This window comes from Dipteris shenzhenensis, chromosome 29 (assembly GCF_047967505.1).
Source record: "Dipteris shenzhenensis isolate YYH24624 ecotype China chromosome 29, Dip_SZ_1.0, whole genome shotgun sequence".
NCBI classification, from domain to species: Eukaryota; Viridiplantae; Streptophyta; class Polypodiopsida; order Gleicheniales; family Dipteridaceae; genus Dipteris; species Dipteris shenzhenensis.
This window is the reverse complement of record NC_141624.1, coordinates 4,369,652-4,384,438: the sequence shown is the minus strand read 5'-3', so window position 1 is coordinate 4,384,438 and position 14,787 is coordinate 4,369,652. Positions and strand designations below refer to the sequence as shown.

The 14,787-nt window shown below is 42.6% G+C and overlaps 1 protein-coding gene across 1 annotated transcript in view; it reads left to right on the top strand.

Moving 5' to 3' along the window:
• Nucleotides 1-14,787, top strand: part of CAND1 (cullin-associated and neddylation dissociated) — a 102,892-nt gene extending 88,105 nt beyond the window's left edge. Inside the window, exons 10-29 of the mRNA XM_087400318.1 lie at nucleotides 5,908-5,958; nucleotides 6,075-6,157; nucleotides 6,505-6,589; nucleotides 6,692-6,793; nucleotides 6,882-6,980; nucleotides 7,071-7,184; nucleotides 7,307-7,390; nucleotides 7,476-7,616; nucleotides 7,872-7,964; nucleotides 8,107-8,228; nucleotides 8,324-8,486; nucleotides 8,646-8,888; nucleotides 9,021-9,266; nucleotides 9,351-9,536; nucleotides 9,614-9,760; nucleotides 9,901-10,017; nucleotides 10,280-10,448; nucleotides 13,625-13,702; nucleotides 13,801-13,939; nucleotides 14,046-14,787. Of these exons, the coding sequence (XP_087256444.1) occupies nucleotides 5,908-5,958; nucleotides 6,075-6,157; nucleotides 6,505-6,589; nucleotides 6,692-6,793; nucleotides 6,882-6,980; nucleotides 7,071-7,184; nucleotides 7,307-7,390; nucleotides 7,476-7,616; nucleotides 7,872-7,964; nucleotides 8,107-8,228; nucleotides 8,324-8,486; nucleotides 8,646-8,888; nucleotides 9,021-9,266; nucleotides 9,351-9,536; nucleotides 9,614-9,760; nucleotides 9,901-10,017; nucleotides 10,280-10,448; nucleotides 13,625-13,702; nucleotides 13,801-13,939; nucleotides 14,046-14,178 (2,595 nt within the window). The 3' untranslated portion in view covers nucleotides 14,179-14,787. The remainder of the gene's footprint in view (nucleotides 1-5,907; nucleotides 5,959-6,074; nucleotides 6,158-6,504; nucleotides 6,590-6,691; nucleotides 6,794-6,881; nucleotides 6,981-7,070; nucleotides 7,185-7,306; nucleotides 7,391-7,475; nucleotides 7,617-7,871; nucleotides 7,965-8,106; nucleotides 8,229-8,323; nucleotides 8,487-8,645; nucleotides 8,889-9,020; nucleotides 9,267-9,350; nucleotides 9,537-9,613; nucleotides 9,761-9,900; nucleotides 10,018-10,279; nucleotides 10,449-13,624; nucleotides 13,703-13,800; nucleotides 13,940-14,045) is intronic.

Here is a 14,787-nt window from a genome sequence, read left to right as displayed (position 1 = left end):
TCTTGTCCGGGCAGCAAGAGGTTGATCTTGTTTGCTGTCCCTCGATGTGTCAAGAAGCCATCTGGGAACTTGCCTTTGCTGTCTATTGACAGCTCTTTCTTCAATCACTGCATCATGAATAGTGGGATCATTTTGTGCTAGAAGAGAAACCTGCAAATCAGCATGGATCATTGCTTGTTGGAGGGCCTGCAGGAGGCTCATGTTGCTGGTCAAAATCCCCCTCTGAGGAAGGCAGAGGTAACCAAGAGTCAAAGGCATCAAACATGTCAACTTCTGGCTTAGCTTTGCAGTCACAAGAGGAGAAGCCGAATGTTCAGCAAAGATTACATCTCTACTGACAATAATCTTCCCAGTATTTGGTTGGTATAACCTATACCCTCTGCTCTCCTGGCTGTAACCAATAAATATGCATTTGATTGCCTTGTCATCAAGCTTATGTCTCAGCTGAGATGGTACATGAACATATGCAAGAGACCCAAAAACTCTCATGTGTGAAAGTGAAGGCTTCCTGGCTTTCCATGCTTCATAAGGTGTAACAGTCTTCAATGCCCTTGTAGGTGATCTATTCAGCACATAGTTGGCACACATGACTGCATCAAGCCAAAATTTATTGGGCAAGGACTTGGCCTTAAGCATGCATCTGGCCATCTCCATAGTGGACCTGTTCTTCCTTTCAGGAACATGATTATGCTGAGGAGTGTAAGGAGTAGTGCATGAGTGAACAATGCCCCGTGAAGACAAAAATGCATCAAACTCCTTTGACATATACTCTCCCTCCCTATCTGTGTTTAGGGTGACAAGCTTGCATCCTGATTCATTCTCAACCATATTCAGCCACCTCTGAAAGCATGAGAACAAGAGCTCTATAATTGAGATGACCCATTCTCTCATGCCAAAGATGAGTTTCAGCAAGCTGTGAATCTGAAATAGCAAATGCTTCAATAGAAAGTGCAGCTGAGCGATCATCAAGGTGATAAAGCCCCCTTTTTAAAGTGCCAGTGAGAACTATGGCATTGTCATCACGAAGATCATATACTAGGCATTTGTATCCATCAAAAATCACTCCGAAACTTGAATTGGCAATTGTTGAAATTAAAATCAAGTTGACTTCTATTCCAAGCACGAAGAGAACATTAGTCAGAGTGACATGATGGCTTGAAATGGATGTGAGCTGCACGTCTCCAATTCATTTTATAGCATAGGAGGCATTATTAGCACATGTGACAATTCCCCCACGAGGTGCATTAGCTAAGGAATGAAACAACTGTTTGCGAGATGTGACGTGCTTGGAAGCACCACTATCAAAATAACAAGACCGAGCATCATTAGCAGTAAAGAGTGCATCAACTTGGGAGGGATCAAAGGAGCAATGGACAGCCCATGCCCAATCATCCTGGAGAGCATGTGCATGTGAGGCATCTGTTGGCTCGTGGGATCCAATTGCATGTGAGGCATTAATTGTCAATCTTGCTTTCTTTTTCTCCGAAGCAATGCGCTTCCTGCATTCTGAAATTTCATGCCCAGGCTTGCGACAATAGTTGCATCTTTTCTTCTTTGACTTATCTGCAGTATTTTTAGATGCATTGGAGGAATTGCCACTGTTAGGCCCATATTTAGGCTTGCCCATAGGCTTGGAAGCCTTGCCTCTTTCTGTCTGTTGTGAAGCAAATGCATGATCAGGAATAATAGCTTGTCTATTAGCTCGACTTTGCTCTTCCTGCAAAAGCAAAGTGACTAGCTGATCAAAAGAGTAGTGGTCTGGATTACCCATGGTCACTAATCCAAGGGTTGTAGCAAACCCTTGATATGTATCTGGCAGTCCATTCAATGTGGTACTGACAAGCTAAGAATCTGGCACCACCTCATCAATATTGGCAAGTTGTTCCATGAGGTCCTTGACCTTTGTCAGGTATGCATCCATAGAGTCACCTTCATTCATACTGACTTCTTGCAATTGCCTTCTTAAATATGCAACACGTGCCTCATTGCGAATCTGATAAAGAGAAGCCAATTTGTCCCAAGCATCCTTTGCTGTCCTGCAAGACTGGATGTGTGGAATAATGATTCTCTTGCATGATAAAGCAATACAGGAATGTGCATTTGCTTCTCTTGCATCCCATCTTGATTGTTCCTGAGTTGGAGGAGCAGCAGCAGGGGTGCTAGAGGATAAGGCGTTAGGAGGAGTACCCTCTGCAGATGGACCAGCAGTAGGGGCAGCCACTGTAGCATTGGCTGGCCTCAAATCAATCCTAGAAACAATATTCCAAAAATGCTTTGCAACAAGAATATGTTTCATGAGATAAGACCACATCGGATAGTTGGTGCCATCCAACTTATCATCTTCACGAAGAATGCCAAATAGATCATGATTGTTGCCAGCCATTGCAAATGGGTTACCCTGAAAAGAAGAGACCTGAAAACACAAGAGCCTCAAGGCTATCATTGCAAAGAGCTGGCTGTCAAAAAAATGACAGCAAATGTCTGCAAGTAAATGTTCTACAAATTTCCAGCTCAAATCAAAGGGCAAATGCAAATTTGACCCAAATGTGATTTTGTCAGGCAATGTTCACCGCAAGAAACAGCAAATCTGGCAAAAGCCCCAAATTTAATGAGGGCAAATAGGCCAAAAAGAGGGCAATACAGAAAAGCCCCAAATTTTGCTGAGATTTTTGCAAATGTGACCCAATGTATTGTAATCTGACCCAATGTCCTGAAATATGACCCAATGTACTGCAATCTAAACAAGAAATTGCAGACCAAATCCCTGTTTTGCAAGAAATTGCAGCCAAAACAGAAGTATTGTCTCTCCAATCTAGCTAAGGCTCCATAGCTGCATGTGTCATTGTGAAGATAGGCCTTGCGAAAACTGCTCCGAGATATGTATATGTCTGTACTATCTCCATTGGCTCCCCTCGATATGTGAAGCTGTGCTGCCGAAGCACTGCTTGTGAGGTGATGAAAATGATAACTTTGGTCTTGCGAAGGTTAACGGTTAGGTCTCTCTCTCTCTGCAAAATACCTCTAGAGCCTCAAGATGTCGCTGTAAACTTGTTGTGAGGAGGATTTGAGAACTATGTCATCTGCATACAATAGGATCTATATCATCAAATCGGCAAGTAGGTATCCCTCTCCTCCTAGGCGGTCAATGAATGTCGTGATCTTGTCAATGTAGAGCCCGAAAAGGGTTGGAGAGAGTTCGATCATGCTCTTGACCCAATCTGATAGACTCTGGTATCTGCATCTCCTTCAGCCCCCGTATCAATCGGATTCGTGAGGTTGTGTCAAAAGCCTTCCGAAAGTCTATGAAGCAGGCATAGACTTTTTGGGATTTGGACCTCGCCTCCTCAATGACCATCCATAAGGTAAAAATGAGTTCTAGGGTGGAATGTTGTCGTCGGAAACCTGCTTGTCCCAGTGCTCGCGGGCCATATGGCTCAGTATAGGAACTGATCTCTCGCTCTAACACACATCCATATATCTTGGCCAGTGTATGTCCTATCATGAGCGTGTGCTAGTTTCTTGTATCCATGGGGTCTCATGCTTTGTGTATCAGCACAATGGTAGTGGTGCTCCAAGCAGGAGGGAAGCCATGTCATATGCATCATTAAACATGTGTGCTAGGATCGGAGCCTGAATCTCATGGCCATGTGCAAAGCATTCCGTCCTCAACCCCTCATGGTCCATGGCTTTTCGGTTGTGGAGCCGACGTAACACAGCCCATACATTCTGTGTAGTGAACAAAGATGACGTGGTGGGCCTGGGTAAAGAAGACAAGTCCGACACTATTTGCATCGGAACATCATAGAGCGACGTTGCATATGTGTGCCAAACTCTTGGATCAGTGATAGGGATGGGTGACTTACCCTCAAAGAGGAGCCCCATGCAAAGGTGGGATCTCCCCCTCGAAAAAAGACCTGATCACCTCATCCATCGGATGTGAGATAAAAGCTCCTCTCTTTTGACGAGTCACTCAGCGTAGCATCTACTGTGCCTCAGTCCTTGTAAACGTCCCAGGGTCTGCTCCTGTTTGACATAGGATCTCATGTCTTGGCACTCATAATGGAACCATGAGTTCTGCGGCATCTTCCATGCTAGGGAGCGTGAGGTGGACCGAGATGTGGGGAAAGATCTGACTGCAGCATCCTAAACCACTAATACTAGAGTGTTTGAGGCATGGGCAAGGTCTGCATAGTTCCCAAGAGAGTTTGGCAGTTGACAGGCTAGGTGACTCATGTATATTGTGTCAAGGACATGGTCAAAGTGTACATGGACCCGAGTGGAGGCTGGTGGGCTCTGCAGAATGGCTAGCATGGGGGTCGAGACACTGAAAGTCAGATAGGAATGGCCAGCACCTAGTGGGTGGGTGGGCATAGTGAGATCATGTATATGTGACACAAAAGTTGGGGATCCCAAAAGGTAGTGCACTGTACTCGATCCTCCTCCATGTGGGAAGCAAGTGAGCCCCCCTGACAACGGCCATCTGAGAAGACCGTTGTATATAATCAGATTGTGAATCTATTTTCTCAGTGAGGGCTATGCAGATTTTGTTGAGGCTGATAAGGACATTTCCTGCATTCTTATTGGGTGACCATGCTGAACAAGCTGTCATGGCATTCTCTAACGCTTGTTTCCCCCATTTGTCCTCAAAGCATCCTCGTGTAAGCACCGTGACTATTTTGGCTGAAGCAAAGGGTGTGCTAGGGCCCTTGTTTAGTACTATACTAAGGTAATGAAAGCTCAAAAGACAACTCAAAACTCAAGTACAAGCTCAGATCTGAGACTTAGAAGCCGAAACATGTCACTATGGTCGTTCTCCGATGAGCTACGAGGATATCTCGAATTTGCATCTGTCGAGCTGTCTCGCGCTATGGTGGGGAATATGGTCTCCTTGATCTCTGGATCCGATGGGCTACGTCAAGAGTGATGCCTCATCTCTGGCGGTCCCCTCTGAGGAGGGCTTAGATAGGCCAAACCTTGATTGTGTGTGCTCTGTCCACTCTCCGTGTTTGAGAGTCCGAAGCTGAATCAGAACCCGAAACTTGGCACCGTGGTAGCTCTCAGATGGGCTGCAAAGATCTCCCGGATCTGCGTCTGTCGCGTTGTGGGGGAGGTGTGGTCTCCTTCACCTTTGAATTCGATGAGCTATGTCAAGTGACTCCTCGTCCTAGGCAATTGCCAATGAGGAGGGCGGAGATAGGTCGAACCTTGATCGTGCATGCCCTGGTCACTCTCCGTGTCACATATGGGCCTCGATCGGTAGTATCATGTCGTCCCTCCACTAATCCACAGTGCTCGCAGGTCAGCTAATACTTCTCCTACTCCACCTAACTATGCCTTGGAGTTGACTCAGGAGCATAGAAGTTTGTGACACGGCGAAGCTATTATATGATATGATTGTATAAGGCTTTTGGAGATCCTTTAGGATCAATGGGACTGGTGACCACTATCAAATGATAGTGGTTCATTACCTCCAAAACTTTATTTTGCTGGCTGTGCTATGCTGCTACCATACATTTAGTTAACTGCTATGCCATGTCGAGGACTTTGTTGTGGTGCTCTAGCATTAATAGAAAGTTGCTTTCTCTGTTTAAAAAGGATGATAAATGATTCGTGACTCACTTCGGAGATTTGAGACAATGAGGGAACTTTGTAACCATTTGACATCGAGTGGAATGATGCACATTGCATGTTTGTGCACACTATAGGCGTGTGACGACCATTTAAACACTAAAGTTACTCATTTAGACTAGTTCATACCTGTGTGCACAAAAACATCCACTGTAATAATGAAATTTTTAATATTATCTGAAACTTCTGAAGCTTCTAAAAGTCCAGAAACTCTTTACTAGTATCTGAAACTTTTAAAGTTAAGTGATGATGATGGTTTTATTTTTTATTTTCTTGTAGGCCAGCCCAAAGTTGATTGAGAGGTTCAAAGAAAGAGAAGAAAATGTGAAGGTAGAAAGTTCAGGCCAGTTTGGCGACCGAGTGACAATTTTGTTGTTAGGTCGCTTCTTTTCATAGCTATTGATTCGATGACTAAAGCTGGACTAAAATTCTATTTTTTGGTACAGATTGACATCTTCAATGCATTTAACGACCTGCTTCGTCAGACTGGGAATATGACAAAGGGGTCTGGAGGAATTGATTCATCAAGGTAAATTGGATGTGCTTTTGCGGATAGCTGATAACTGGTGAGAATGGAAGGATGAAAGCTTTTGGCAACGTACTGGGCTTGTAACGTTTTATTAAGAATGGAGCTCTTTGTGCTGCTGTACTGCACCTGCTTAGTGGCTTTCTTCTGAATACATTATTGCATATATATTCTGGGAATATAATAAGGAACTATTTGACTAAATCAGTCTCTGTTTTTGAGGCATTAAAGTTGGTGTTGGCATTGATTCAGGAAGTTTTAATTGGCTTGGTTTTTCAGGAACAATGTGACAAGGTTTTTTAATGCATTGTGCCTTGCTGTTTTAATTTAGTGTTTTGATGTTTGTTTAGCCCTTTATATATGCTAGAGCAAGAAGTTCCAAAACTCGTCAAATCTCTAAATAAACAGCTTCGGGAGAAAGCCATAAAAACCAAGGTGAGGGGTATGTTGTAATTGTATCTTGTTGTACTTTCAAAATGTTTTTCTTGGAGCTGATCAATTGTGTGTGTGTGTTTTCATGACAACTATGGCATATAGGTTGGAGTATTTTCCGTCTTGAAAGAGCTGGTGACAGTCTTGCCAAATTGTTTGGCTGAACACATAGCTTCTTTAGTTCCAGGCATAGAGAAGGCACTCAATGTAAGTCCATACTTCAGTGGTCATTTTCCAAGTGCTTTCGTCCTGGTAGCCCATCGTCTGATTATCCTACCGAATTTATGCTGTACAGGACAAATCTTCCAACTCAAATTTAAAGATTGAGGCTTTGGTTTTTACCCGACTTGTTATGGCCTCCCACTCACCCTCTGTGTTCCATCCTCACATTAAGGTGTGCTTAAATTTCTTGGTTGCATTCAACAATATACGAAACTCTTTCAATCACTTTCTTTAATATAATGTTTTTGTCACTACCATGCAGGCGTTATCTGAACCAGTTCTTTCAGCTGTGGGTGAGCGTTACTATAAAGTGACGGCAGAGGCGCTCAGGGTTTGTGGAGAGCTTGTGAAAGCAGTACGGCCAACTCTTGCACCGGTGTGTGGTCAGATGTGTATGCCCTCTCTTTTTACTTTCATAGTTTTAAAGCTGATTCCAGCAGTATGGTAGTGAATTTGTAAGGTTGTGTATGTTGCTTAACGTGGATTCTGGCTTTGCAGCCATCTACTTTTGACTTCAAGCCCTACGTACAGCCCATTTACAGTTCAATATTGAAGCGGTTGACAGCACAGGATCAAGACCAGGTATTCAGCGTTCCTTTTGAAAAATTCTCAGTTATTATCCATCATTTGTTTCAACACTCATGCCAAACCATGTATAAATTTCCAGGAAGTGAAAGAGTGTGCGATATCTTGCATGGGTTTGGTGATTGCAATACTTGGAGACCACCTCAAGCGGGAGCTTGGAACTTGCTTGCCAGTTTTGTTGGAGCGCCTGCGGAACGAAATAACTCGGCTCACTGCTGTGAAGGTTTGACACCTCAACTTCGGATTTTGTTTGGATTACCTTGCATTGTAGATGCATATATAACTATTATTTTGTTCGTATTACCTTGCATTGGAGACGCATATATATTACCTTGCATTATAGACACATATATAACTATTATTGAAAAACATTTAGCCCTCAGGTAAGTGAACTAACCGGTTTTCTGTCCCTTTTTGTGTGTTTTTGTTTTGTTTTGTCTTTTTTTTTTGGGGGGGGGGGGCGGGGGGGGGGATGAAGGCATTTGCCACTATTGCAGAGTCTCCTTTGAAGATTGATTTGTCATGTGTTCTCGAACAAGTCATCATAGAGCTCACCACATTCTTGCGGAAGGTACTGGTTGACAATATTCAATTGAGCTCTGGATGCTATAAGACTTTTGCATTGTAATTTTTAGGTGTAGCGTACAGGTCTGCACCCTTGTCAATGAAAGTTGTATCAATGCTGTGTAACCTTTGCTCTTTCTGGCTAGCAGGCAAACCGAGCTCTGCGGCAAGCCTCTTTATATACCTTGAATGCTTTACTTGCTGCTTACAGTGACAAAATAAGTAAATCTAGCTACGAGTCCATCATTGCTGAACTCTCCTCTCTTATCAGGTATAATGATCCCATTTCTTTGCGGCCTTTTTTTGTCCTTTGCTGCTAAAAACTGTGTGCAGGACATGTACTGATCAAAATGTGTGGCTCAACAGTGATGCAGATCTCCACATGACTGCACTAGCTTTGGAACTTTGTTGTACAATGATGGTAGATCAAAAACATCATTCAAATGTAGACTCCACTGTAACAGGAAAGGTGCTTCCGCAAGCACTGATTCTTGTCAGAAGCTCGCTGCTTCAGGGTCAAGCTTTACAGGCAGGGCACTATAGACACATGACTTGTGAATAACTTTGATGGATGCGCAGGAAGTTATGAATTTTGAATTCCCTTTTAAAATTTTGTCTTCAATTTATCTATACTCATCTTCCTGCCCATGATCTGAGGAAAAGCACCTTGCGTGTGGTTTGGTTGCAGGCCTTGCAAAGCTTCTTTGCTGCCCTCGTGCAATCGGCAAATACCAGTTTTGACAGCTTGCTTGATGCTCTAATCTCGACGGCAAAGGGTTCAGCAGCAGCAGGAGGACCTGCAAGCAAGCAAGCCTTCTACTCCATTGCACAATGTGCAGCTGTGCTGTGTCTAGCAGCTGGAGATGCTAAGTGCTCATCTACTGTTGCTATGCTTATCAATATTTTGAGAGGAAATAACAGCTACGCAGCGGTATGTGGAGTCTGAGCTCAATGTGTTTTAAAAATTTTCTGGGGTGGTGCATGATATATTTTTATTATAATGCCTTGGACTGATAGCTGTGTCTTTCTGTGGTGACTACATGTTCCTGTATTCTGTTGGCAGACCACCCTCTTGGCATTGCTTTGCTTGGGAGAAATTGGAAGGAGAAAAGATCTAAGCTTCCATGCAAATATAGAAAACGTTATCATTGAATCGTTCCAGTCTCCCTCAGAAGAGATTAAGTCAGCAGCATCTTATGCTCTAGGAAACATCGCTGTTGGAAATCTATCAAAGTATCTTCCTTTTATACTCAGTCAAATAGATAGTCAACCCAAGCAGCAGTATCTTCTGCTGCATTCTTTGAAAGAGGTAAAATTTTACACCTCATTGCCGTGGATGACTATTCCAAAATGAAAAAGATGAATTGGTTCCTAAGCAGACGCTTGCTAACAGGTGATCACAAGACAGTCTCTGGATGAAATTGGCAAAGTAGAGCTAAAAGAAGCAGACCTTGAAAAGATATTATCACTTCTTTTTACTCATTGTGAAAGTGACGAGGAGGGTGTTCGCAACGTTGTTGCGGAGTGCCTTGGAAAGTTGGCTCTAATAGAACCAGGCAAACTAGTTCCAGCTTTACAGGTACAGTTAGTTCCGTGGGCTGCGTAGTTTGCATCTGTTCGACTTCCAGGCATAAATAGTTACTGTTTCTCTTGTAGGCACGAAGTACAAGCCCTTCTACATTTACTAGAGCCACTGTTGTCATTGCAATCAAGTACACCATCGTGGAACGTCCTCAGCCAATTGATGGATACATCAGTTCATGTATATCTTCGTTTCTAATGCTAATCAAAGATGAAGATAGGGTAAGCCATAGTCATCTGTTTCACCATTTCAACAACGTTGTGCACTGTTCAATTTGTCAAGGTTGTAAGATAACATTTACAATTGCAGCTTTTGGCACATTTGTTAGAAGGAAATCTGGAAGGATCTTTTTTTTTTGCAGCATGTTAGGCGTGCTGCTGTTTCAGCACTGAGTACAGCAGCTCACAATAAACCTGGGTTGATCAAAGAACTTCTTCCAACTCTACTTCCCCTCCTATATGACCAAACTGTTATCAAGGTAAGGACGCTTGTCCACTTCCAACTCTCTTTCCCCTCCTATATGACCAAACTGCTATAAAGGCAAGGACATTTGTCTACACTACTCCATGACCAGGCTTCATATGTAGCACGCACACTGATCCACAAATTCGTTTAAGAGTTGATCTTTTGGTTGTGTTTTGTTGAGGCTTAGAGGATTGAGTAAGTGTAGTTGGTGAAAGTGGCGCACTAAAGGACAGTACTTGCTTAGGAAATATATGGTTCATGGTTTTTGTATGCAGAAAGAGCTTATAAGGACGGTGGATCTGGGTCCATTCAAGCATACAGTAGATGATGGGCTTGAGCTGAGAAAGGCAGCATTTGAATGTGTAGATACATTACTCGACAGCTGCCTTGATCAGATTGACCACTCATCCTTCATCACTCCATATCTGCTATCTGGACTTTCAGGTGAGCCATGTTAATATTCTAAGGAACTTCCATAAAAGGACAACATTGCCATTTTCGAAGCCATTTTGATGCTTGAGTTGTTCCTTCATCGAGTGGAGTATTTCATTTCTAGCCCTGGCTCCCTAATGTGTCGTTTTTAAATCAACAAGGACTGAGTTTTTAAGCCAGTGTTTCTGGTTTGTGTTGTTCATGACATGCTAAGGAGATAAGAAAATGCCAGTGATAATTCTGTTTGGAGAACTTATGATTGGGACCCTCATTATCAAAGACCTCAACAGCTAAATCCTTGACCAAATCCTTATAACACAACATTAACAATCAACTATTTATATTTATATACATTACCATTGGTCTCTCTAAGGGTTTTTGTTCATCGACCCATCCAAGGTCATGCTGCATTTTAACGAGACAGCATTTCTTCCCTCTTCAAGCATCAATTTGTCCTCGATGCTTGGCATCTGTTAAACTGATTCCCAGGTAGCACCTTAGTTAGAGGAAGACCATGTCAAGCCACCAGCAGCGAAGGTATCTTTACGGTTTCGAAATGTCATTTCTCCCCTGGTCTAGGGTTCTTACTGGCTTGCGTGCTGCATTTTCGTCTCGTTTGTGAGAGATGGTCCAGGTAGCTGAACCTGCAGATCGTTAGCCTGGGATTCTCCGTTTCTGTATCGCATTCTTGGCTGAAGCCATCCAAAACACAATCCTTCTTTCCTTGCTTTCTTCTCTTGCTCTTCGACCAAGCCCTGGCTGCCATAGGGTGATCCTAGCTTGCTTGGCTTGGTTACCTTTTTGGGGCACTGTACCTTTTCTTACAAACTTATTGTTGAAAGTCAGCTTCTACGGGAACTCATACTGAATTCCAAAGACATGAAAAACCACTAGTCTTGCCCCTTGCATCCTCAGAGTTCAACACAATTGCTATTGCATCATCCAACATTATAGCTCACTTCGTCTGACTTCCATTTTGATTATGTCATTGAAGCCAAATGTATAACCTTTGACTTGAACAAACTGCTGTAACGGCTCATGGGTTTTCATACAATTTCTCAAAGTTTATCATTATACTCTCCTCTTGATAAATGCCTTTGCCTGAGGTACCGTTAACCATCCCACGCTCTAGAAGCGTCGTCAGGGCTTAGAAATTGTTTCCTAACTCTGGTTTAAAGTTTGGAAGCTACATTGTCTTTTTGCCACCACCTATCTGCAGCTTCTGTGAACATGTGTTCGGCCTCTGGAATCATTATTATATAATTATGAACTTCACAAATAACAAACACATCGTCCCATTTGTGAAGCCATGCTTCAATGATGTCTGAGATCCTATCAGCCATTGTACCTCCAATATTTTTCAGGCCTATAGTTTGCTATCTTAGGCCACTTGACTTCACCCCTTTCTATTATACTGGACTCCGGTGATTCCTTTTCCGCTTTCTTCCCTAGAGGGTTTATCTGTCAAAGTATGAGGGCTTTGCGTAATTCTTCCTGTGCCTCTTTGGCATGCAACTGCTGTGCCATTAACTGTTGTAAGGCATCCTCTAAAGCTCCAATCTTAGCATTCAATGAGGGGGGTGTTGTGTGCCATGGGGCACGATACCCATTGTATCCGCTTAACTCCTGATACTATGGGGTTCACACAAGAGGTATCATCCTCTACCTCCATTTCTAGGTGGTTCCCTTTCATATCCCTAAGGTTTTTATTTTCTTGTGTTGGTTTGTCTTCTTTTTTTATTCTTTTAAAAGAATTCTGCCACAACAAATCCAGATCTGCTTTTCCCTATACTAGGGAAACTACTGCAAACTTTCCCCAAGGTTTTTAATTTTCTTGTGTTGGTTTGTCTACATTTTTTATTTTTTAAAAAGAATTCTGCCACAACAAACCCAGATCTGCTTTTCCCTATACTAGGGAAACTACTGCAAACTTTCAAAACTGGAAAACGCCACAATACTAGCAACCTGAAAACAAGTGCCATGTTCCCTATACCAGGGAAATAATTGAAACCAAATAAGGTGTGGTCCCAAAGTGAAGCAACTGAAACTCAACCAAAATTGTATTCACAAAAAAAGAAAGCTCCCTGGTCATCCCACAATTTTATCCTTCAATGTTGCGGATCTTTGACTATTTACGTCCGTTCACTGGCTGCCCAACCCCTCTGATATGTACTTGAACTCGTCCAAATATTACCTAAACGTTGTCAGCAGCTTGACAACAAATGGGAAGGTTTAGACTGCTGCCTCTGATTGTGATTGGTAAAAATACAGTATGCCCAGTTACTGGTCAAGCTATACGTCGCTATGCATTATGGAACAACCTAACCTTGGTCCTGCAAGAATACGCAGTTACACATCTACAAATTCACTGGCAGATGTTAGTTCACAACCTCCCTCTGCCTAATCAATCCACTAGGTCACCAGACAGATCTGGCTTATTTCTTCCATGAATTGAAGATACCAAGGGGCGGCAGACCAAGCAATGATGAGAGGGGTAAATAGGAACGGCAATACAATATCTCCCAGCACCACCCCCGTCAGAATATGCATCACCTACTTTCCTTGGGCTTTGATACCAAATGTAATAAACCTGTTCTTTCTTTCTCAAACCAAGTCATATGTGTCCGAGAATCAACCTCCACCAAGCCTATTTTCTACATTTTTCTTCCACGAAACATGTACCAAAGTACCCAATGTTCCTAGAAGGCATGCTAATTTTAGCTGCTTGCTAAGTTTTAATCCCTTCCCCATGCATTTATTCATTCGAGGCCCTTTGGGTCGTTTACTGATTCACTAACTTTATCCTTGCTCCTAGGCAGATGATTAATGAATCAGCCCACTTTAATGTGCATGGAAGCCTTGGATCCTTCTAGTCATTCTCGCACCCCGATCTTCAAAGATCTCGACAGCTAAACTCTTTTATAACACAACATAACAATCCAGTATTTACATTTATATACGTGATTTAAGGCCTTTCCCTCACCAGTCATCAGAGATCATGCTGCATTCTAATGGAACGTGGATCACTGATTTTGGTGTGCATGTGCTTTTCTACAACAATTTCCAAGCATCAGGAACTTCTGCATACTTTAGGGATTCTGTATAGTATATGTGAAAAAGAACATCTTATATGTTGCAAGAGCTTTAATGGAAGAGAAGAGCTTTGATGTTGAGTGACTGCTTTGCAGACCATTATGATGTCAAGATGCCTTGCCATCTTATATTATCAAAGCTTGCAGACAAGTGTGGGTCTGCCGTCTTGGCAGGTATGGCTGGCTATAGTCCATTGGTGGTGTTACACCTTAAATTTTCTGCATTTGGACGTTTGAGTTGTTCTCTAACTTCCACTGTCACCTTTAATCAGTGTTGGATGCATTGGTTGAGCCATTGGAAAAGACTGTCACAAACAAGACGAAAACAGACGCAGTGAAACAAGAAGTAGACAGGAATGAGGACATGATACGCAGTGCATTGCGAGCCATCGATTCTTTGAACCGGATAAGGTATATCACAAGGTTGCATTTAGCGATTTGTGCAGGTCTTGGTTTTGCTTCTGTATGCTTAACCATAGGTTAAATAATTAAAGTACGTTTTCTGGCATGTCTGCAGCGGTGGTGAGTGTAGTGCAAGATTTAAAATGTTCATGAATAATGTGGTCAAAAGTGGCCCTCTTGCGGATAAGTACAATGCTGTTCGACATGAGAGTGATACAATGGTTGGTGATATCATGGATGCCTGCTAAGGTCTGGCAACTGAAGATAGGCGAGCTGTAGCCGTTTAAGCATTTTAAGCGATGTGTTCAAGGCTGTTGGCATGATTGCCAGAATTGTCTCCCCCTGTAGAGTAAAGAGGAGGTGTAGATATTCTTGGAGGAAAAGATAATAGCATTGGGAGCATAGTATACACAGCCATTGTGGTGTCTAAATTTATCGACACCAAAGGAAAAGTTTTCCCTTTGGGGGGCTTGTTATCTTTTTGGCAGCTGTTATGCAGATTATTTCCAGTTTGTAATTATCAATGGTATTTATACCTTTTTTTTTCTTTGTTTTATTGGTATAATGGCTTTTACTCAAAGTACATGATCTCCCATTGGATATTGAAGCACACGCAAGGTGCAGGTAACACATGGCCGGAGCACAAGCTTCCATTATTCCATTAGATAATAACATTCAATTACCCTGTATTAGAGAGAGAGAAGAAATATGTAAGGTGTAAGAGCTGTTCGCCCTACTACTATTAGCCCTGTCTAATATGTACGGTAAAATTATGATGTCTTAATCACTACAAAAGGACTGTTCAGGAGTCCATATCATTGAGACTTTGGCAAGTGAGGATGCATCATCTTTGACCA